Source organism: Danio rerio, chromosome 5 (genome assembly GCF_052040795.2).
Source record: "Danio rerio strain M-AB ecotype USA chromosome 5, GRCz13ab, whole genome shotgun sequence".
Classification (NCBI taxonomy): domain Eukaryota; kingdom Metazoa; phylum Chordata; class Actinopteri; order Cypriniformes; family Danionidae; genus Danio; species Danio rerio.
The window spans coordinates 73,446,992-73,471,313 of record NC_141025.1 but is presented as its reverse complement, the minus strand read 5'-3'; the positions used below and the strand labels follow the sequence as shown (position 1 = coordinate 73,471,313).

At 36.4% G+C, this 24,322-nt stretch overlaps 2 protein-coding genes across 2 annotated transcripts in view; one reads left to right on the top strand and one right to left on the bottom strand.

Annotated features, from left to right (window-relative positions):
* hip1rb (huntingtin interacting protein 1 related b) overlaps window positions 1-24,322 on the top strand; it is a 346,918-nt gene that overhangs the window by 188,896 nt on the left and 133,700 nt on the right. The window lies entirely within an intron of this gene.
* slc75a1 (solute carrier family 75 member 1) lies at window positions 841-20,020 on the bottom strand. Its single transcript, NM_001017667.2, is given in 13 exon segments — window positions 841-2,525; window positions 4,267-4,356; window positions 4,485-4,532; window positions 5,937-6,027; window positions 6,193-6,301; window positions 9,571-9,682; window positions 9,779-9,890; window positions 10,083-10,262; window positions 10,587-10,745; window positions 12,606-12,709; window positions 12,794-12,890; window positions 18,760-18,987; window positions 19,945-20,020. Coding segments are annotated over 12 exon segments (1,353 nt in total). The 5' UTR covers window positions 18,907-18,987; window positions 19,945-20,020; the 3' UTR covers window positions 841-2,421.

Below are 24,322 nucleotides of genomic sequence, written 5' to 3'. Positions count from 1 at the left end.
TAATATTCAGAGTTTTTTCAGTTCAGATGAGGTTGACTAATTTTGGTTAATGTGTTTTAGTCAGCTAACATGTAAAAATACACATTTTTTAAATTATACATACTTAAAAAAATAAATATATATATATATATATATATATATATATATATATATATATATATATATATATATATATATATATATATGTATGTATGTATATATGTGTGTGTGTGTGTGTTTAAAATAATCCTATTTACTAACCACCTTCTTTTAATGATTTATAGCATTATTTACAAGCAGTGCAACATGGATTTGTTGAAATGTTATATGTTAGATGACTAACATACTTACACCAACACTTAAAACCTGCTGAGCATTTGTTATAGTGTTTATCATTAATCTTTCTTTTTATTATTAGTTTAAAAAGTGCAGGTCTTTATTATAGCTAATGTTTGCTCAAATCTAATAAAAAACATTCACTTTTAATTCTATTAATGTATTAAATGTTGAAATTAAAATTAGATTATTATTAAGAGTTTTTTCAAGCTAAATGCAGTAGACTAATTTGATCAAATTACACTGTTGTAAATACACAAAAGGTAAACTTTATCTCAATGTCTATTAACAAAAATGATATTAAAACATAAATAATGCATTTTCTTTTAGGGTAATTTCTATATTTTCTAATATAATAATATACTAATACTAACTAATATAACAGCTTCCCACTGTTTGGCTTCATAATTTAATCTATGATTGATTGTATATTCTAATTTCGTATATTAAAACTGCACATTAAATAGTTTAAAGAATTGAATTACAATTCAAAATAAAATAGAAATAATGAAACATTAAAAGAAATCTAGTAGAAAAAAATCAATAAGATTCTTTATTTTGTTTTTATAAATCAGATTGAAAAGGCACATTCAGTATACACATTCTTTTGATATATATATATATATATATATATATATATATATATATATATATATATATATATATATAAGCACACATAAAAAAATATACAGCAGATAAAAAAAAAAAAATTAAACACGTCACTATTTTTCCTACCTTCCTTCTCACACTTGTTGTATAAGAAAAGTTCAATTAGAAAAGAGGAAATTAGGTACTTTCCACCGACCTAGCACTATTTTTAATTGTGGGAAACTATTGTTTAAATTGTGGGAACCCCTTCACAAACGTGTCCAAACTCTTCAGCTTGACCCTGTTCCTTCTGATTGAGTCCTCGCCTCACAATTCCCAGCATGGTACTGAATACTAGTTCTGGTCAACACATTGTAGACTTGTTTTTCTGTATATAAGATTGCACTAGGGTTTTATTTATTTTTTATTATAATTTGATTTTGTGTTATTATTATTTTTTGCTCAAAATACTCTTCAGTGTATTTGCTTATTGTTACATGTTTACATTTATTTGTGTAATGTGTTTTACAATGTATAAATAAAACACATAACCATTTTTCTAAGATATTTCTAAAGGTGCTGCTGACTCTGAATGTTCACCAGATGTCACAACAACCAAAGTGATCCATATGAAATGACACAGGGCAAATGTATAGAACACATGAAAAAAATGAAGGATTAAAAAAGCATGGAAAGCCCAGACAGCAGCTGAAATCTCTCGGCATTTCTTCCGCAACCCTCTGTCCTTCACCAGTGTAAAAGACATTTTAGCAAGATAATGGTCCAAAACACAGCCAAGGAAATTCTCAAATGTTTTCAGAGAAAGAAAATCAAGCTGTAGAATGGCCAAGCCAATCACCTGACCTGAATCCTATAGAAAACATGAACTAAAGAGACACACCAAACCGTCAAGATTTTTACACTCTGTTGAAGTCTGGGGGGAAGAAAAATACTAAATAGCTTTTTTATACAAAGAATTAAGTACATTTGAGTAGTTCGGTACTTTCTCCTTGTGTCATCCCATTATTATACATAATTCATCTTTCAGAATTATGGTTGCTTGCTTTTTTTTATTTGTATGTTCGGATTTTTACCAATATCTGGGTCAATTTCAACTCAACAGCTCCCTTAGAATTATATTTACCATGAAAAATCATGACGTGTTCAATAAAGTACTTATTTTTCCTGCTGTTTATCAGTGCATATAAAGCTACAATCACCAAATATATAAAGTCTTTGTGATAAATCAGGAACACAGACACTAGGAATAAACATGTGTTGTAAAGTGTAAACAGTACATTCATGAAATACAGTTTTACTGTTTACTGTGCATTAAAGCGCTCCACGTACTTTGTATTGTGGTTCTCTGTAAAATTTTAAAGGGAACTTTTATTCAGTGAGCTTTAATGCTATAAAACAAGTAAAATAGGGTTTTCACTGTAAACATTTCGATGGGAGTTTTTGTTCAGAGGGCTTTAATGCTTTTATCGATAATGAAATAAGACTGAATACTTCATCTTACTCCTCCTTCTGTCTCTTCAGGCGACTCAGTAAAATCAGAGGGACTATAAAGAACACTGAACTGATGATAAAACACAATTCAGCTCCGGCCAGCCAGTACACTGAAAACAAGTAAAAGAAAGTTATGATCTGAGATGAACTTACAAACATACAGGCTGATTTATAACTGATATACCGTAATGGAATGAGACGTTTCTTTGCAATTAGAAGTTACAAGGTGCATCGCAAATCGCATACGTACTATGCACTATTCTATGCCATTTTGTAGTATAAATAGTAACATTTATATAGTACAATCATTCATTCATTTTCTTGTTGGCTTAGTCCCTTTTTTAATCCGGGGTCGCCACAGCGGAATGAACCGCCAACTTATCCAGCGAGTTTTTACACAGCGGATGCCCGCAACCCATCTCTGGGAAACATCCACACACACACTCATACACTACGGACAATTTAGCCTACCCAATTCACCTGTGCCACATGTCTTTGGACTGTGGGGGAAACCGGAGCACACGGAGGAAACCAACGCGAACACAGGGAGAACATGCAAACTCCACACAGAAACGCCAACTGAGCCAAGGCTCGAACCAGCGACCCAGCGACCTTCTTGCTGTGAGACGACAGCACTACCTACTACGCCACTGCTTCGCCCTATATAGTATAATATATAATATAAATATAGTACAAATAGTCTAAACAGAATAAGTGCACTTAAAATACACAGATGATGCACTTATTCAATTGATAAACCGAAGTGTGTGATGTTAAGCACTGAATGCTTACAGTTTTGCCCACGTAGTGGAAGGGGCAGAGCTATAAGGCAATAAGGTTGGATTTTTCTTATGTGTTTTGTATTGTGAATGCAAAATTCTCCCACGTAAGTGATTATGCTGCCTCACGATGGATATGTTTTATAGTTTGGTCGTTTATAGAAATTTGGTAACTGTTAAATGTGTTCTAGTTTTGGACGACACTAAACTCTACACTGGCATGGTGGCTGAGTGGTTAGCACTGTCGCCTCACAGCAAGAAAGTCACTGGTTTGGGTCGCGGCTGGGTCAGTTGCCATTTCTGTGCGGAGTTTGCATGTTCTCCCCGTGTTGACGGGGGTTCCTCTGGATTCTCCGGTTTCCCCCACGGTACAAAAACATGCGCTATAGGTGAATTGATTAATTAAATTGGCCGTAGTGTATAAGTGTGTTTGAATGAGTGTGTATGGGTGTTGCCCAGTATTGAGTTGCAGCTGGAAGGTTACCCGCTGCGTAAAACATATGCCGGAATAGTTGCCGGTTCATTCCGCTGTGGTGACCTCTGAAATAGAGACTAAGCCGAAGGAAAATAAATGAATGAATGAATGAATAAACTCTACACCACACTGCTGAGTCAGTGTATAAGTGCATTAGAGTATAGTGCGTAATTTGGGACACAACAGTCATAGTTGTTTACATAATCATAATAAATAATAAATAAAATATTTACTGACAGCTTTATGCAACTCAAAACCTGTTTTGATTTACATTTTTAAAAGTTATTTGTAATCAAAAGACATAATCATTGTTCATTTTGAGGCAGCAAACTTTATGGCAGTGATGCATCATCATTTATGCATCATGGTTTAGTCTACAGTAGTCATATTTCCTCATTTATATGGAATATTATCCCAGCATTGTAATGATCAAGCATTATAATTTGCACTGCTCTTCTTAGATTATATTGATCATTATGGAAATGACTCTTTGATTCTGTTTTCTTTCATTTCTATAATGACAACAGAATAACCTCAAGGACTTCCTTTTGTTTTTTGTAGTACATCTGGCTGCAAATCGTAAGATGATTTGTTTACCTGAAGAAGCAACAATAGGGCCCAGTGCTCGAGCTAAAGCTCCAAGACTACGAAGGATTCCCATTACTGTTCCTTTCTGACTGGCTGAGCCTACAAACCAATACAGACATCAGTAACACAGTCATACATTCACAAATAGCTATATTACACACTACTTGAACAGTCATATATGAAAAGAGCAGGCACCGGACAAACATAAAAATGAAAATAAATCTCACCATGTCCGGACACTTGTGTTGAAAGGCAAGGAACAACAATAGCAGCAGCTGTAAAAATAAATACATTCATTATTACTAATTAAAATAGTAATACTAGAGCTGTGGTGAAAAATTATTCAAGAAATTGATTGAAATTCCACTTAAAACTGAAACACACACTATTAAAATTAGAAAAGGTTTAAGGGAATTAGCACCATCTGCTGTTAAAAAATAGCCTAGAGCGCCATCTAATGTTAAAAACTAGCCTAGAGCACCATCTGCTGTTAAAAACTAGCTTAGAGCGGCATCTACTGTTACAAATTAGACTAGAGTGTCATCTGCTGTTAAAAACTAGCCTAGAGCGCCATCTGCTGTTAAAAACTAGCTTAGAGCGGCATCTACTGTTACAAATTAGACTAGAGTGTCATCTGCTGTTAAAAACTAGCCTAGAGCGCCATCTGCTGTTAAAAACTAGCTTAGAGCGGCATCTACTGTAACAAATTAGACTAGAGTGTCATCTGCTGTTAAAAACTAGCCTAGAGCGCCATCTGCTGTTAAAAACTAGCTTAGAGCGGCATCTGCTGTTACAAATTAGACTATAGTGCCATCTGCTATTAAAAACTAGCCTAGAGCACCATCTGCTGTTAAAAACTAGCTTAGAGCGGCATCTACTGTTACAAATTAGACTAGAGTGTCATCTGCTGTTAAAAACTAGCCTAGAGCGCCATCTGCTGTTAAATATTAGCTTAGCATGTGCTGTTATAAATCAGTCTAGAGTGCCATCTGCTGTTAAAAACTAGCTTAGCATGTGCTGTTACAAATCAGTCTAGAGTGCCATCTGCTGTTAAAAACTAGCTTGGAGCGGCATCTGCTGTTACAAATTAGACTAGAGTGCTGATAGCTATTAAAAACTAGCCTAGAATGGCGTATGCTATTAAAAACTAGCCTAGAGCGCCATCTGCTGTTAAAAACTAGCTTAGAGCAGCATCTGCTGTTACAAATTAGACTAGAGTCCTGATAGCTATTAAAAACTAGCCTAAAGTGGCGTATGCTATTGAAAACTAGCCTAGAGCGCATCTGCTGTTAAAAGATAGCCTAGAGTGGCGTATGCTGTTACAAATTAGTCTAGAGTACCATCTTGCTATTAGCCTAGAGCACTGTTTGCTGTTAAAAACTAGCCTAGAGCACCATCTGCTGTTAAAAACTAGCCTGGACCACCGTTTGCAGTTAAAAACTAGCCTAGAGCAACATCTACTGTTAAAAACTAGCCTAAAGCCCCATCCGCTGTTTAAAATTAAGCTCAAAATCCATTTAAGAGAATCTCTGAATCTCCAAATCAATGCAGAATCATTTTATCAATTTTTTTGCTACAGCTTTAATACTAACAAATAAATAAATGTTTAATATGGATAATAGCAATAAACATTGCCTTTGTGTACTGAACGATAGATGTAAATATACACACTTCCATACCAAAAGAGTACAAAAACAATCCAGAATAGAGTAGTGTCAAATTCCACGCAATTCCAACAAGCAGGAAGGCTGGTATGAGTGTTATAATTGCCTGAAATACACAAACACACACACATGAAAACAAATAAGGATGTAAGTAGTCACAATGGCCATGCCTTTGAGGACTTAATCATCCATCCATCGTATTTGGAGTTCTGAGAAAATATTAAGAAAACATTAATCGACTCGTGATCCAGCAATTCATGAAAGAGTTTACCATGCTAACAGTCTGGATCTGATGGCCAGGCCTGATCCTGCGGGCATATCCACCCTGGATCACTGCCATAGTGATGCCAATGAAAAAAAACATCTTCCCCTGCTGCATGCTGCAACACAAGAGGGCAGTATTTCATTTTATAGAACTAAATAAAGGGAAATTATAGATTGTCCTAAGGGTAGCAACACTTCACTTTAACCTTTGTCCCCCTTTCCCCATTCTGGCTGCTTACGGTTTATTATAAACTCTACAAAACTTCCTGGTTCCTAATGCATTCATAAAAACACAATCACGAGCTGCTTTTCAAAGCTTCGTGAGTCACAAGTCGAGCCTTGTTCTCAAAATCAATTTGCTAGATTTTCTACGGATGGCTTATCTATTCAAGATCTGTTGACAGGAAGATGCCTCCTGTTATAGTTGTGACATTATGTATGAAGAATTGGAACATAGCATAAATAATTAGCAAATAAAGCACAGTTTTGTTCATGTTTGATCATGCTTGAACCCTAATAGAGCACTCACTGAAATTCCTATTAAATAAAACCTGGAATGTTAAAAACTAGCCTAAAGCTCTGTCTGCTGTTAAACACTAGCCTAGAGCACAGTGCTTAATTTGTGAATTGCGAGGTCCCGGAACAGATCAGGATAACGGATCCGGCATGTTACTCGAGGATGGAGAGGTGTCGCACTTGAAAGTGGATCCGGATCCGGAGTGTTCCAACACAAATTAAACCCTGCTAGAGCACCATCTACTGTTAACAACTAGCTTTGAACACCATCTGCTGCTAAAAACTAGCCCAGAGCACTATCTATCCTTAAGAAATAGTTTTAACCACCGTCTGCTGCTAAAAACTAGCCTAGAGCACTGTCTGCTGTTACAAACTAGCCTAGGGTGCCACATGCTGTTAAAAACCAGCCTAGAGCGCCATCTCCAGTTAAACTAGCCTAAAGCACTATCTGTTGCAAAAAACTGGCCTAAAGCTCCATCTGCTGTTAAAAACTAGCCTAGAGCACCATCTGCCATTAAAAACTGCTCTTGGATCACCGTCTCCAGCTACAAACTAGCCTAGAGCACTTTCTGTTTTTAAAAACTAGCCTAGAGCGCCGTCTGCTGCTAAAAACTAACCCAAAGCACTATCTGCTGCTTAAACTAGCTTACAGCTCCATTTTCTGTTAAAAACTGGCCTAGAGCTCAATCTGCTGTTAAAAACTAGCCTAGAGCGCCATCTGCTGCTAAAAACTAGCCTCGAGCTTCATTTGCTGTTAAAAACTAGCCTAGAGTGCCAACTGCTGCTAAAAACTAGCCTAGAGTGCCATCTGCTGCTACAAACTGGGCTAAAGCACTATCTGCTGCTAAAACTAGCCTACAGCTCCATTTGCTGTTAAAAACTAGCCTAGAGCACTGTCTGCTGCTACAAACTAGCCTAGGGTGCCAAATGCTGTTAAAAACTAGCCTAGAGCGCCATCTGCCATTAAAAACTGCCCTTGGATTGGCGTCTGCAATAATCATAACAAATAATAATTTATTCATTCATTTTCCTTCAGCTTAGTGCCTTATTCATCACAGGTCGCCACAGTGGAATGAACTGCCAACTATTCTAGCATATGTTTTATCCAGTATTGTGTCTAGCATATGTATGCAATCCAGTACTGGGAAAGAGCATGTCTTTGGACTGTGGAGGAAACCGGAGCACCCGGAGGAAACCCACACCAACACGGGGACAATATGCAAACTCCACGCCAACTGGCCCAGCCGGGACTCTAACCAGCAACTTTCTTGCTGTGAGGCTACAGTGCTAACCACTGAGCCACTGTGCCACCCGATAATATTAATATTTAATAGTAATGATACATATGGTGGATTCACGACAACAAAAACTGCAAAAAAACATAGCTCCTGGACCGTATTTTGCTCTCTCCAGAAATTTATATAGGGGTCAAAATGAGCCTGGGTTGGTCCTGTAATACATTTTTAGACATGCTTTTTACATCAATGTCGGATGTCAATTTGACGTCTTTTTGACATCAGTGTAGTTTAGTTTGTTATAAATGATACCAATGTAATTTATATTTTTGTTGAAATCGGTATCTGTATCTGCCAAAAATAAATAAATAAATCACAATTTGGCCAAAAAAAGTCATAATGACCTAAATAAGATTTGAAATGATATGAAATGAAATGAATGTAGTATCTGTAGTTTCTGTCAACCCGACTCTACACCATAACTTTTCAATCCAGATGGATGGGGCAACCATTACTGCATCCAATATGGTGAAAAGCCTTGGAGTAACGATTGATGACCAACTAAACTTCTCTGACCACATTTCTAGAACTGCTCGATCGTGCAGATTCGCATTCTATAACATCAGAAAGATCCGACCCTTCTTATCTGAACATGCAGCTCAACTCCTTGTTCAAGCTCTTTTCTCTCCAAACTGGATTACTGCAACTCTCCACTAGCCGGGCTTCCAGCTAACTCTATCAAGCCTCTTCAGCTGCTCCAGAACACAGCAACACGAGTGGTCTCTAATGAACCTAAAAGAGCATGTCACTTCGCTACTCACCCGTTTGCACTGGCTGCCAGTTGCTGCTCGCATCAAATTCAAAGCTCTGATGTTTGCCAACAAAGCGACTTCTGGCTTTGCTCCTTCTTATCTGCTCTCACTTCTGCAGATTTATGTGCCCCCAGAAACTTGCGTTCTGTGAATGAACGTCGCCTCGTGGTTCCATCCCAAAGAGGGAAGAAATCACTTTCGCGAACGCTCACGTTCAATCTGCCCTGTTGGTGGAATGAACTCCCTAACTGCATCAGAACGGCAGAGTCCCTCGCTGTTTTCAAGAAATGACTAAAAACTCAACTATTTAGTCTCCACTTCACTTCCTAATCTACAATTGCCTCTCTGGATATACCACTAACTGTACTCAAAAAAAAAAAAATAAATAAATAAAAAATAAATTACTAAAAAGTTACTAATACTTTCCTTAGACTTTACAGACCTGAAACTTGCCTATAGCACTTATTTATTGTTGCTCTTATAGTTGTGTAAATTGCTTCCTTGTCCTCATTTGTAAGTCGCTTTGGATAAAAGCGTCTGCTAGATGACTTAATGTAAATGTAAATGTAAATGAAATGATGTGCATTGAGATTGTTCTGCTAGTTAGTCCAGCTATGAATCATGTTTTTTTCTTGTTTTGTTTATTGTGTTTCCATATTATTTTTGCATGAGTTTTTTTATTTTATTTAATTTAAAAACTGTAACTATCTCAATACAAGCTTAATACAATTTCTATGGACATTTTTTTTTTATTCAATTCCCAAGATGAAATTAATATCCAAAAATGCATGGGACAGAAATAGCAAATGTTACACACTTTACCTGGAAAACTGAAAGCGTTGATGTGTCAAAAAACTCAAGGTGAACTCCAGGCCAGAGAACAGAAACAGATATGTAAAATACACCAATCCAAGCACCTTAAGATTCTGCATTTCTGATGTGATGAATAAAAACAATCGTCAACAGTGCATTTATTATTCATTCCGGTCAAACTGAAGGCTTTTACCTGGTTGAAACCAAATACACTTACTTTGTTCAGATGGTGGATTCTCTGTCCTCCTGACCGCAGTGAAATTGAAAAGTGCAACAGGGTGAAGAAGATCTCCAGATTGCTGTTGGAGACCTGATGATTCTGAAGCCCCCTGAGTCATGAAAAGCATCTGTTACAATGCTATAAACAATGACTTTCAACTGAAATTAATTTTGTAAATTAGTCAAATTAAAAAGTTGGATTATAACAACAATATAATGATGATATTTTTGTTTTTGGGTGAACTATCCACTTAATAAACTGATTAATAACACTTTGCATCTAGTTGTTGCATTTCAAATACCTTTTGTAAAGTCTCTGGGAGCATGAAGAAGATAAAGAGCAGGTCTGCTAAAGAAAAAAGGACAGCCAGCATGGCAGGGCCTTGATAAAACACCTCAGCATCTTTGAGTCTAAGAGCGAAGTATGCTCCCATTAATGGACCCAATGTGAACCCCAAGGAGAAGGCCACCCCAATCATTGCCTGAAAACAGAAGAAAACAAATCTTCAAATCACTCTAAACTTACAAACTTCATTCCTTTATCAACAGTAAAAATGACCAATTGTACCTCAACAGGGAAAACCCCCAACAATCAAGAATGCATGACTATATGCTGTCAAGACTTTACGATCAAAAACTGTAGCTATGATGAAAGTCAATGGGGCAAAAACAGCCACAAACATAACGAAAGGGTAGTAAATTTGAACAACACACAAAAATTAAGCTCATCCCTCATTCACAAACTTCAAATAGCCCATTTACATGGCTGCTCTAGTAATTGACTGATAATAATGACTGTAACTCACCATCCCCTTGTTTCTTGCTTTAGGGCAAGGCAGGTCCGCCACAATAGCAGTGCACAGGCTGACGTTACCTTTACAGATGCCTCCCACTATTCGAGACAGCAGAAATACGGTAAAACTGTGAGAGAAAGCCCACAGGACGTAGGACGCCGTGAGACCTATCTGGAAAACAATGAAATATTCCTTAAGCCAGCTATTATCTATAAAGTTTAGGAAAAGCTGTGACATTAATTCAAGACATTATGTCAGTATTGCAATTCCTATTCATGTTGGTCTCTGTACAGAGAACTGTACACTTGCTACGGAGTGATTTAATTTGCATACCAGTCATAATAAATGCAAGCAGCAGCAGTGCTTATGATTCACATAACATTTTTAAAAATAATTGAATGCAAAAAAACAGACACACACTAATTAAAATATTTAAAACCATATAAAACCAAAGTGATTATGGTAAATTTAATTCTATTTCTACTATTCTACAAAATTCATGCTAACAAATGGGGAAAACCTAGTGGTTTAAAGGACAGTGGAAACATTTCAAATGATGAAAATGAATTAGTATTTTGAGTTAACTGGGCTTATTGAGGCTAATAATTGTTGGTCTGACAGCTTCTACTGCTCTTGTCATTTGTTTTGAATAAAAGCATCCGCTAAACAAATGAATGTAAATGCAAATAACTTCTGCTGCACTGTGATCCCTGAATAGAGTATTTTAATATGTAATCAAATGAGTCTTGTTCTAAACAGGCCTGTAAAGAGTTTTTGATATTGTTACATTGAAATACATTTTAGTCTTCTGTAAATTATGGGTAAAAAAATGCAAGATTCTCATTATGTTTTGCTCTGAAAAAATTATATTAAACAGGACACAAAAAAACAACATGCATATATATCTTTAACAGCATGCAAAGATATCTAAAATTTTTCATTTATTTATTACTTTTATTAATTTAACTCAATGTCTCAGTTGACTTATCAAAATAAAACACTTACATAACACAATAATATTAGAATTAATATATTTATTATAATATATCATATTTAATATTTCATATTATATTTATATAAAATTATATTTCATATTTTATAGTATATTGATATTATATAAAATTATTTTTAAATTATAGTATATTTAATATCTTATATTATATTGATATTATATTATATTATATTTAAATTATAGTATATTTAATATCTTATATTATAATATAATATATTGTATTATATTATGATATATTATATTATATTCCACTATATTATATTATACTATATTATATTATATTATACTATGTTATATTATATCAAATTATACTATATTATATTATACTATATTTAATTATATTATACTATACTATATTATATTATACTACTGTATATTATATTATATTATACTATACTATATTATATTATATCATACTATATTATATTATATTATACTATACTATATATTATATTATATTATATTATATTATATTATATCAAACTATATTATATTATACTATACTTTATTATATTATATCATACCATATTATATTATATTATACTATACTATATTATATTATACTATACTATACTATACTATATTATATTATATTATATTATATTATATTATATTATATTATATTATATTATATTATATTATACTATATTATATTATATCATACTATATTATATTATATTATATTATACTATACTATATTATATTATACTATACTATATTATATTATATTATATTATATTACATTATATCATATCATACTATATTATATTATATTATATTATATATATTTATTTTTATTTGCTTTTTTTTACGTTTACCTGCATATCAAGTTACCATTAATCAACACTAGAACTATGAACATGCATATGTGTTGGTCAATTCTTTAAATATCTGAAAAATCTCAAGGAAAGGCATACTTCAATCTAATAATTAAGATCAAATGAGATTAACGAGACAATAAAAAGTTAGTGAATCCCTGCCCTTTATGATAGGATTGTGTCAATGTGCTCTTTACTCACAGTTGTTAACAGCAGCAGAGGTTTCCTGCCATAATCATCTGAAAGAGCCCCAGTTATAGGTGACGACAAAAACTGCAGCAGAGAGTAGAGTGAGCCTATCAGACCTGAGAGACCAGAGAAGATCATCAGTGCACATGTCCTCAATACACAGAATTACACGCTGCATTCAAAGGAATGAATAAAGTTACCTCCAAAAAGCACACTGTTGTATTTAGTTTCCATCGGGACTCCAACTGCTCCTCTGAACCAGTCCACTACGCTCTGTAATGACTGATACACATTGTCCTGTAGAACGAAACAAACTTTCATTTCGTTTTACATACACTGAAAAATCCATCCAGGTGTCCTGCTTTGCAACTTACTGCATCTGACAATAGGTGCATTTATCTTACCCCATTGACAGATATTTTGGAAACACTTTAGTTTAAATGACGATTCACACCATTTACAACTGGCTTATTACACGCCTATTAGGATTTTAACTGTTTGTTTGCATATCTAAAGTATGATCTTATTTTACATGCCTAACATGGTCGTGCCCAACTAAGCCTGGTCTCTCTCTGGGTCCATTTTCGGCGCTCGCAAACTCCTGCGTAGTGTGGACGTATCGCGTAACCGTAGCAAAACTTATGCATTTTAAAACGAAAACGCATTAGTGTAAACAGGGCCTTAGTGTTTACACCTGGTCCTCATGTTCCTTCCTCCCTTTATAATGTGCTCTTTTCCCTCATATCTTCGTCAGTTCATTGTTACTTGTTGCATCTTATGTTACCCGTTACATGTTACGTGCTCGTTTTTCTGTGCTGTCGTTGGTGAGATTGAGTTGTCTTTAGCTATGTTTCCATCCAAAAATGCGAATAAACTTAATGCGCAAAACTGGATTATTGCATAAAAGTTGTGCAAAGGAAGCATTGTTTCCATTCAAGAGTCAAAGCGAACAAAATCGTCACTTCCTGATTGAATGGCGCCAAATATCAACAGTAAAAACTGCATTTGCTGCAGTAGGAGAAGCTACTTCAATCTTTTCCAAATGAATGCGCCTCAGAAGACAATCCTGACAAGCAGTGAGCGCGCAGTGGCGTTTGAAGGTGTCAGACGCGGAGCACAGGCGCTCTTGATTCTGGAGGTCATTAATAATATAATAACATTAATACTGAAATGGTAAGGCGTTTTATAATGACCAAAACAACATTTCAGATGTTTTATAATGTGCTCAATCTGACGTTTTGTTCATTCACACACATTTTAAGCATCACATGATCTCTTTTAACAAAATCACATGACCTTTTTTAATGCGCATGCTGGAGTTTGTGCGGTAAAAGTGTTTCCATCGCAGTTTATGCGCATCTTTTCTTATCGAATAAAAAGTTTATCCTACCTAGTTACGCGCATAAGTTCTTTATGCGCATTTTCAAAATTTATGCGCATCATGGCGTTTCCATCAACTGTTTTTTTATGCGCATTTGCAAAATGCAAAACATAACTTTTTTCTAATGTTTGTTTGTGTTTTTCAGTAGGCCTTCAGAGTCAGCCCCGTGTGGTTTATGCTTTTCAAGGTTGTTTTTTTGAGTTTGTCTATTTATCTTATTTGTTCTATTAGTAGCGTTAAGTGTTTAGTTCCTTTTTATTTAATTTAGTTCAGTAGTTAATTGCAGTTATAAACAGAGATGTGTTCTTGTTTTACACAAGAAAACACTGTAATGCTACATGTTGTTAGTGTTTTTAGGTCTTTGTTTTGTGGGTGACAAAATGTGTGTGTTGGCTGTCAACCAATGACTGTAAAAAATATGGACGACGCGACAGCCCTTTTTCCCATTGAACGCCTTGAGGGCAAAACGCCTGCTTGACGGGCACAAACTGTCGCAAAAGACTGCTGAAATTGAAGCCTTGACATGCGCAGAAGGACTGTCTGATGGAGCCAGAGGAGGAGCCGCGAAAATGAGCGGAGTCGAGCTTCCAACCAAACGCTTTATGTAAAATCAACCACGCCCCCTGAACTTCTCAGCATGCTTTTGCTGTCATATCAACACAAATGGATGTAATAACGTTAACAAATATGAGGGTTTTATATATTCAATCGCGCCAGCTCCGGGCCGCATAACCTACTCGCGGCGTCGCGGGCTGATTCAGGCTCGCATGCGGCAGCGCCGGCTCACTCGGCCGCCGCATCTGGCTCGATTGACTCGGGCTGGAATCGGGTAGTGAGTCCAGGCATCCGGAGTAGGTCCAGCAGAGGTAGTCAGTCTGAGCTCTAAGGGATAGGTCTCCGGCAGGCGAGAATCTAGCCAGAACTGTGTTTTGCTATCTGGGTGGTTAGGCGTGTATCAGCAAACTAATAAAGCCCGAAAAAAGCCCTGAACTTATATATAAACAGTGTTCCACCAGGATCATGTATGTCAGAAACTATAGTTTACTGCTGAACTCATTTTGTCATGGTAAAATAACACAGAAATCGAATAATAACATTTCAGTCTCCTGCCGAAGCTCAGACGCGCTGCTTTGAGAAACTGTCAATCACAGCTGTCAATCACGATGACACGCCCAGCATTAAATTACTGCTAAAAACAAACTGTTTACAAAAATGAAGATCTGCACCTATTTCAGCACAATAACCAGTGCCTTAATCGACCAGAACCATCTTTCGGGACATTTTATTGCAAGTGTAATAATTTTTTTTATTTGGGCTCAAGTCTCCTTCATTAACACGGAGGAGGCGGGCTTTATGACTTGTACTGCAGCCAGCCCCCAGGGGGCGATCTAACAGCCGAGACCTTCACTCAAACGCAGGCTTGCGGCACACTTGCTGTCAACCTTTGCTAGTTTTTTTGAAGAAAGAGTTCATTTGAGACCTAAATAAAGTGTTTTTGGTAGCTGCAGTGCATTTTGAATGTGAAATCAACTGCTTTGCCAAGCTGAAAGTCGGTTAGGAGAATTGTGTGAAGAGTTTTGCAAAAGTGACCCAAGTATTGAGAAATGCGTCCTAGCGTCTGTAAAAAAAAAAACTGTAATGAGGAAAAAACAGCTCTGTGCTTGGAGGCTTTCCACAGACTTGTCTCTTCAACAAACTTATATGATATTATAAAGTGAATTCGTTTAGTATGTGCTATAAAGTCATTGTTGACTTTTGTAAAGGAAATGCCCTTTATATTCTTTCTTTATAACATCAATCAGACAGCAGGAGGAACATGTCATGACCGGAATAGATATGGTAACATGCATGACTAATCTAGGTCAAATTACAGCAGCGTTTCTTTTTGAACAAAGAATCTTTTAACAAAAAATATGTGGGCTGTTGACATGACGTTGCATTTTCACAGCTCAATTAATATATTCAGTATTGTCTAGTAATGTAGTTAAACATTTATTTGTCTTCCATTGTCCTATGGTGTGACGGTCTCAAGCATAGTTCAATAAATTACAGCTTCATTAAATTAAAAATAAAATCATTACATTTACATTTAGCAGACACATTTATCCAAGGCAACTTAAAATTGAGAAGGTGTTCGTCGATTCAACAAGAAGAGGCAATACACACAAGAAGTGCTAAATTATACATAGAAACCGTTAGCGCTCAGAGAATTAAGTGCGAGAGTTATGAGGGAAAGTGTTTGTTTTTATAGACAGAGTGTTTTTTACAGGTGGTTTGTCGAGCCCACTCACCTGTGTGAGGCACACTTCATAAATGTACAATTTGTTTTTGTGATATGGAGTGATTGTGAGAAAGTGTCTGGAGCAAATGGGCAAATGCTGGTGCAAGTGTTGGTTAAAGTGTCAGAGAGATGAAAGGGCGTGTTTTATACATGTGGTTTGTCAAGTCCACTCACCTGAATTGCATAATGTTTTGTGGTTGTTTAGTGGTGTGGTCAACCCAGGCTCATTCTGAATACATATCCCTATATACATTTCTGGAGAGCGCCAAATACATCCCAGAAGGTACATTTTTTGCAGTTTTTGTTTTTACGAATCCACCAGAGGCCGCTGTGTATGCTTTTTGAGATCTTATATTTCTCTCACGAGTGCCATTCACGCCTGCTGTTCTCGCGTAAATTCAACAGAGGCTGTTGTATGCAAAGTCACTGATTGGATCCAAGACCAGCGACGTGATGATCCCAAGGATTCCATATCCGGGACCAGGCCATATCCTGAGCTGCTGCTGCGCTGATGGTCGTGGGGAGTGGAGAACATGAGTCTTGATTCCAGCGACGCTCCAGGGACAGACGAGTCTTCGCTGAGGCCATCTTCCAGCCTAAACCACGACGAATGAAGCACTGCACAAGACTTTTGGCCAGCGGAGAAATTAAAATGGTCGTGCCCAACTGAGTCTGGCTCCCTCAAGGTTTTTTTTCTTCACTCCCATCAGGTGAAGTTTTTTTTCCCTCTCCGCTGTCGCCACTGCCTCGCATGGTTCAGGATTGGTAGAGCTACGCATCGATGAATTGGCTCTTCAGTGTTTGAACTCTCAGTAATGATTAAATCACACTGAACTGAGCTAAACTGAACTGAACTGAACTTAAACACTAAAACCTGAACCACACTGTTCCAGTTACTGAACCACACTGTTCCAGTTACTATGACCATTTATGTGAAGCTGCTTTGACACAATCTACATTGTCAAAGCGCTATACAAATAAAGCTGAATTGAATTGAATTGCTGTCGTCTGACTGACCGATCGACTGACCCACCCTTCTCCTTCCCTAAACCCAACCGATAGTGTTTTCAAAAGCAATTCAGAATTTTTATTACCACATTTTTAGATTTTACCACATTCTGACGCTGTTATTTACTTGTTTATTTAATTTTTGGAACCTGCTTTCTGGAACTGTTCTTCCCCTGGACTCTGATTCTGTCGTTGCGTTCAACTTCTCTCCACATCACAAGTTCGCTGACGTACACAACCGGCCATTGGACAAACTGGTAACAGCTGAAAAGCCGTCCATACTGAGATAAGCGGTCAGCTGGTAAGCGTGAAAAGGAACGGCGCCACATCGCCCCGTAGCATTTGTTTAAAAGTTGAAATGCAGCCACACGTACCTCTGGCTACATAATTCGCGATCTCCAGAAATGTATATAGTGCAGCATTTTAAGAATGAGCCTATGTTGGGTTTGGTGGGGGAAAGAAAAGAGGGTCCTGGTTTTGTTTACAGGAGATGAGAATATCGCAGAAGAGATGGTTTTTTACTTGTCATGAATACATAGCTCAGGCCTAATTTGTGTTTTTATTTAACAAGCAAACTCCACACAGCAATGCCAACTGACCCAGCCAAGACTCGAACCAGCGACCTTCTTACTGTGAGGTGACAGTGCTAACCACTGAGCCACCATGCCGCCTCAGTACAGATCAGTAAAAGCTACCCAGGCACATTCTGGAAACGTAATCCAGTGCTTACCTCCGTATGGAGGGCTTTTCCGCCACAACCAGCTTGTCCAGTCAGCTTATCGTGTTCGTCGGCAGACTTGAGACCGGGTTCGAGTACGGGGAAGAGCGGTTCCAGAAATCAGGTAAGACAAAAGCAGAATCCCAAAAATAAAGTGAACGAGTTCATGACAGGGTAACAATGTGGTAAAATCCGAAAACGTGGTAAAAAATCAGACCACGGCTTTTCTTTTTCTGGACGGCTTTTGTAAATTGTTGGTAGGGTTTAGGGAAGAAGGGTGGGTCAGCCGATTGGTCACAGTCGCACAGTCAATCATTCAGTCAGTCAGACAGCCACCTCTCGTGGGTGAACAGCATGGGTGCGAACGGTACTCACAAGAGTAATTTTAGATACGAAAGAGCGCACACAGCGGCCTCTCGAGGGTTCACGATGACAAAAACTGCAAAAATACGTACCTCCCAGGACGTATGTCGCGGTCTCCAAAAACGTCCACGGGACTATGTTTTCAGAATGAGCCTGGGTTAGTAAAAATTAATATATATATATATATATATATATATATATATATATATATATATATATATATATATATATATATTTTTTTTTTTTTTTTTTTTAAACATGAAAGAATTGATAAAGTTTGTTATATTTTCTCAAACATCTCATAACTATAAAACAACATTCTTTATAAAAGGTGTCTTACTAAAAATTTGTTATTTTTACTGCCTATTTGTCAACTACCCATATAAAATTTATAAATTGAAAATGAAGATCTTACCCCGGTTTGACTGTAGTGATCTAAGATGGAGGGCAGGAGAGGAAGTATTAACGTGAAGCCCAGCAAATCAAGCAGAAGCGCCAAGAAAACCACCCTGATGACTCTGGAGGAGGACGCTTCTTCAGATGAGCTTCTGTTATCGGCCATTTCTCCACTCCGCTTGTCCCACAGTTTCTCCTGAGCGTTAAGAACTCTTAATGCATCTCCTGTGTCCACTGAACTGAATCACTGAACAAAACAAAGTTTTCTTTTTTGGACATTCACCATGATTTTCTTTAAAGTTGTGTAAATATTCCAATACATTTAGAATCCAATGAGTACCGTTATATTAGCATATCTACTACTAGCATTTATATACACACATATATATATATATATATATATATATATATATATATATATTATAACTACACTACTCATGAACTCCTTATGCACGTTCAACTAGTGAGTTTACACTGAATAACAACAGAAAAGTGTTCTGTCAACATCAACATGAACAGGAGTTCATGAGTAGTTAAGGATGAGTTAATAGTGATGTGCCCCTCCAAGTAAAGTCATGACATAACTATACATTAACAGTTCATGAGTTCATGTTGGTTACATTTAGCTTAAAATTAAATGTTAATTAATACATTAATTAACAACAAGTACTAACAAGAAGTTAAGGTAGTCGTTATTTACACATAAACTCATTTGACTCATGTTGTAGTTAAAGTTAATTCATGATTAGTGCATACCTTAACTCATCAACAATTCATAATAAAGTAATGTTTAGTTTACATATTAATACATCATTATTCATGTACTGTTATTGTAAAGTGTTACCCAAATATGTAGTTAATAACATTAACAACACTTATTACTATACTATACAGTAACCGTAACGTGTAATAACACTGTAAACATTTGATAAAACTAAAAGTATTAATCTTTAGCTACTCTGTTATTTACGTTTGCTCTTAAATAACCGATGACTATCTTAAAATCTCATTTTCACAACTCAATAAAACCCCATAACGTTAGATTGTATGAACTCTCGCACCGCCTACTTGTCTGCACTCATCCTGAGGAGTCGTCATGAAAACAAGCAGTTCTCAAATAAACCGTAACAACACCTTCAGCGTTTGTGACTCGTTAAATTTCTTCGCATTTAAACCAGACTGTGCAGTTTTCTCGATATCTTACCGTGAGTTCGCAATCAAAGTTGCAAGAAGATGCTGCTACTTCCCCACACACTCTCACACACACACTCCCTCATCATGAACACACACCAGGAAGAGTGTCTCATTTCAGCTGCTACGACAACCGTGACGTGTCACAAAGCGCGCTCACAAATTCACAAATCAGAGTTTACACAATCTGGCGTTTCATAAACAACACATTACACCAAGAAAGCAGTTAACACCTCTAAAACGTTTGCTTTATTTGATATTCTGTGTTATTTTTTATGTTTTTTTCATGTTCCTTTTCTCTTTTTTATTTTTGACATTGTTTTCATTCATTCATTTTCCTTCGGCTTAGACCCTTTATTCATCAGGCGCCAGTGTTTAAACTAATAATGCAATTGTTAATCTGTTTTTCATTTTAATATTCAAAGTTTTTTTTATTTATTTAAAATTGGCAGAATTTAGGCTACTTTTCCATACGCCACAGCGAAATGAATCGCCTAATTTTATTATTTTAACTATTCTAGTTCAGTAAAGTTAGCAACAGATTGTGACGGTTGAAAAGAGGTGATAGAATCTGTTGCTAACTTTACTGAACTACTGATTCTTTCCTTATCACTGTCTTTCTCTACTGAAAAAACAGCCTAAAGCAGCCTAGGCTGGTTAACTGGTTTTAGCTGGTCAACCAGGCTGGTCTTAGAGGGGTTTTGGCCTTTTCCAGGCTGGTTTCCAGCCATTTCCAGCCTGATCTTAGCTGGTCTGGCATGGAGATGACCAGCTAAAACCAGCTTAACCAGCCTAGCCAGGCTGGGAGCCCAGCCAAAACCAGCTATGTCCAGCTTAAACCAGGCTGGTCAAGCTGGTTTTAGCTGGTTTTAGTTGGTCATTTTCCAGCCTGTCCAGCTAAGACCAGGCTGGAAATGGCTGGAAACCAGCCTGGAAGTAGCCAAAACCCCTCTGAACCCAGCCTGGTTGACCAGCTAAAACCAGCCAACCACCCTAAGCTGTTTTAAGCTGTTTTTTCAGCAGGAAATTCTCTTTGCTTTTGGTATACTTCTTTAGAATTGTCATATCTATCTTGTTACAAAAAATGTAACATCTGTAGTGTTGTCAACAAACACAAACTACATTCAGGCTGCGAATAAGAGGGGTATAGGGGGAATGACCCCCCCAATTAATGCTTGAATCCGCATGAAGGATGTCAAAACAAGATGTTGGGGAGGGTGGGGGGTTGGGGGGTCAGCCCTTTACCAGTAAGAAATAGCTTTATCTGATCTCTAATCTATATCTTAAATATTAATAATTAAAAATGTATAATATAAATATACATTTGACCCGCCTAAAACATTTTTTTTTTAATATTGTGAATGCATAATCAATCAATGTTAGGAGAAATGTCATTCAGCAGTCTGAAACTGCCACTCTAGAGAGCACCGATAGACATCTTAAGTATTCACAAAACACATTTCTTATAAAATAAGTGTTTATTTCTGCTTGTAGCCTAAAAATTAGACATAATTTGTATAGTTTGACCTTGAGTGACCTCTAAAATGGTCACTAAATATCCCTCAAAACACTTAAATGCTTCTGTTTTATTAATAAATTACATGTAATTTAAATACATCCATACAGTTGACTCACTGAAGCATATGTATTACCAAAATACTAGCGAAAAAAGTTGACCCCCCCTGATCGTCAATGTATAATTCGCACACTGACTGACTGGGGGAAAGCAATTTTACAATCTAATGTCACTTTTAAAAAGTAGCTACACTAAGTAATGTTTAAAGAAAGGTAATATGAATAGTGTTGTGTGTGTGTGTGTGTGTGTGTTTTTTAAGTTTTATTATTTTTTTAAAGCACAACATAAAATTGTAATACATGCCAGGTAGTAAATAATTCTAGCCCAGATGTGGCATAAAGCGGGTACAGCAGACATTCATTTAGCACTGGCATACAGCATGTGAGACAAACATTGCCCTGGTTTGGCAGAGGTGGCACCGTCTTTAAGGCGGCACACAATGGGCCAGATATAAATTGTAGTATTTGGCCCAGACGTTAAAAATGTATATGTGGGCCGCGTAAGTTTGGCCTTTCTTGGCCCACATTTGAAGTACATTTCAATTAATCCTGAGTAAAGAAAACAGTCTACCATGACACAGCAACATATCTGGCCCAATTATGGGTTATTAACTTGGCTGAGGACTGACCCAGATATGGTCCATGTTTGGCCCTTATATGGAAGTCAGACTTGGTCCAATTATGTACCGTAATTCACTGCGGCATGTGGGCCAAGCAAAAGCTGATTGTGTGGGCCAGATCTGGGCCAGAGAAATTGTGCTAAGTGGGATGCTATTATTTTTTACCTAACAATGATTATGACTGTAGCATGACTGTTCATCATATGAACCACTACCGTAGTGTTTTATAATGTATATATTGTAGTATTTACAGCTTGAGCATACTGTTAACTATTGTGAACCATAACGGTTTTTACTACAGTAAACTGTGGTGGGTTTTACTACTGTATAAGATACATCGCAGTATTGGGTTGTTTATATTACTATAGTCGTATTACAACTTTACCCGAGATTAATTCAAATATTTTATTATTATATATATATTATGTTCATATCTTTATTTTATGTACACCCCTGGCATTGTTCAGTATGTCATTCATGCATTTAAAAACATGTTACTATCAACTGGTATTTGTCAGTAAAAACCGGAAGTTCCGCCCATTCATTTTCAACATCTGTGGTTTCATCCACATTGTCATGCTTTCCAAAAACCACGAGAGGGAGCTGGGCGACAATTTTTTTCCAAAAAAAAAAAAAAACAAAAAAAAATTCCATGTAGTTTTTTTTCTAGCAAAGCAAACTATTGAAACAATATAAAATATAGTTATAAATTGATTATCTTAACTGATTATCTGATTATAAACTACTGTCTTTTACTAAACTGTCACAGCTATATATATATATATATATATATTTCTTTTTAATTAATTATCAATAGTTAATTTGTTTCTATTGCTAAGTTTTGGTTTAAAAACAATAAATTGCTAACTTTAAATTACTACAGTAATAAATGTGGGAAATAATTAATAAAAAAGTTATTAGAAAATTAAGCAAATACACACAATTTAAAATGTATATATATATATTCATTTATAATGAAAGAAATAATAGCAAGTTAATATAGGCAATAATAAATTTTATATGTAATAAAAATATTTTATATACTATATATACATATATAGTATATAAAATATTTTATTACATATCAAATTTATTATTGCCTATATTAACTTGCTATTATTTCTTTCATTATAAATGAATCCATTGTATAAATTAAACCCGTCAAATTTAGATCGTTTAGCAAGGCCAGCAAACGAGCATTTGCTAAAATCACTCTGTCGGATAATAATGACTGATCATCTATGAATGACTGATAGAAAACTGTTCACTCTATTAACTTATATTGAATGGCGATCGGAATCAACGCTCCCCATTCGCCCGTCTCGATCACAATGTTTGTGAAATAAAGTAAAGTAAACACTATTGTCTATTGTGTACAATTTTTCCAAGAAGACGTTATACCATTACATCCGTCTTAACCATGTATGGTTTGCCTTGATTGTGTGTGCCTAAAACGTGTGTGGTTCTGCGGGCCTGCCTGCAGCTGGATATTACTGGGTTGATGCCCTTCCAGCTCCTTTGGACTGTGGGTGAAACCAGAGCACCCGGAGGAAACCAACGCGAACGCAGGGAGAACATGCAAACTCTACACAGAAATGCCAACTGACCCAGCCGAGGCTCTTCCAGTATTATCTGTAGCCACTATCACAGACCCAAGTGTGCCGCAAGCCTACGTTTGAGTGAAGGTTTCGGCCGTTAGATCGCCCCCTGGGGGCTGGCTGCAGTACAAGTCATAAAGCCCGCCTCCTCCGTGTTAATGAAGGAGACTTGAGCCCAAATAAAAAAAAATATTACACTTGCAATAAAATGTCCCGAAAGATAGTTCTGGTCGATTAAGGCACTGGTTATTGTGCTGAAATAGGTGCAGATCTTCATTTTTGTAAACAGTTTGTTTTTAGCAGTAATTTAATGCTGGGCGTGTCATCGTGATTGACAGCTGTGATTGACAGTTTCTCAAAGCAGCGCGTCTGAGCTTCGGCAGGAGACTGAAGTAGACTGAAGTGTTATTATTCGATTTCTGTGTTATTTTACCATGACAAAATGAGTTCAGCAGTAAACTATAGTTTCTGACATACATGATCCTGGTGGAACACTGTTTATTCGCTAAGTTCAGGGCTTTTTTCGGGCTTTATTAGTTTGCTGATACACGCCTAGCCACCCAGATAGCAAAACACAGTTCCGGCTAGATTCTCGCCT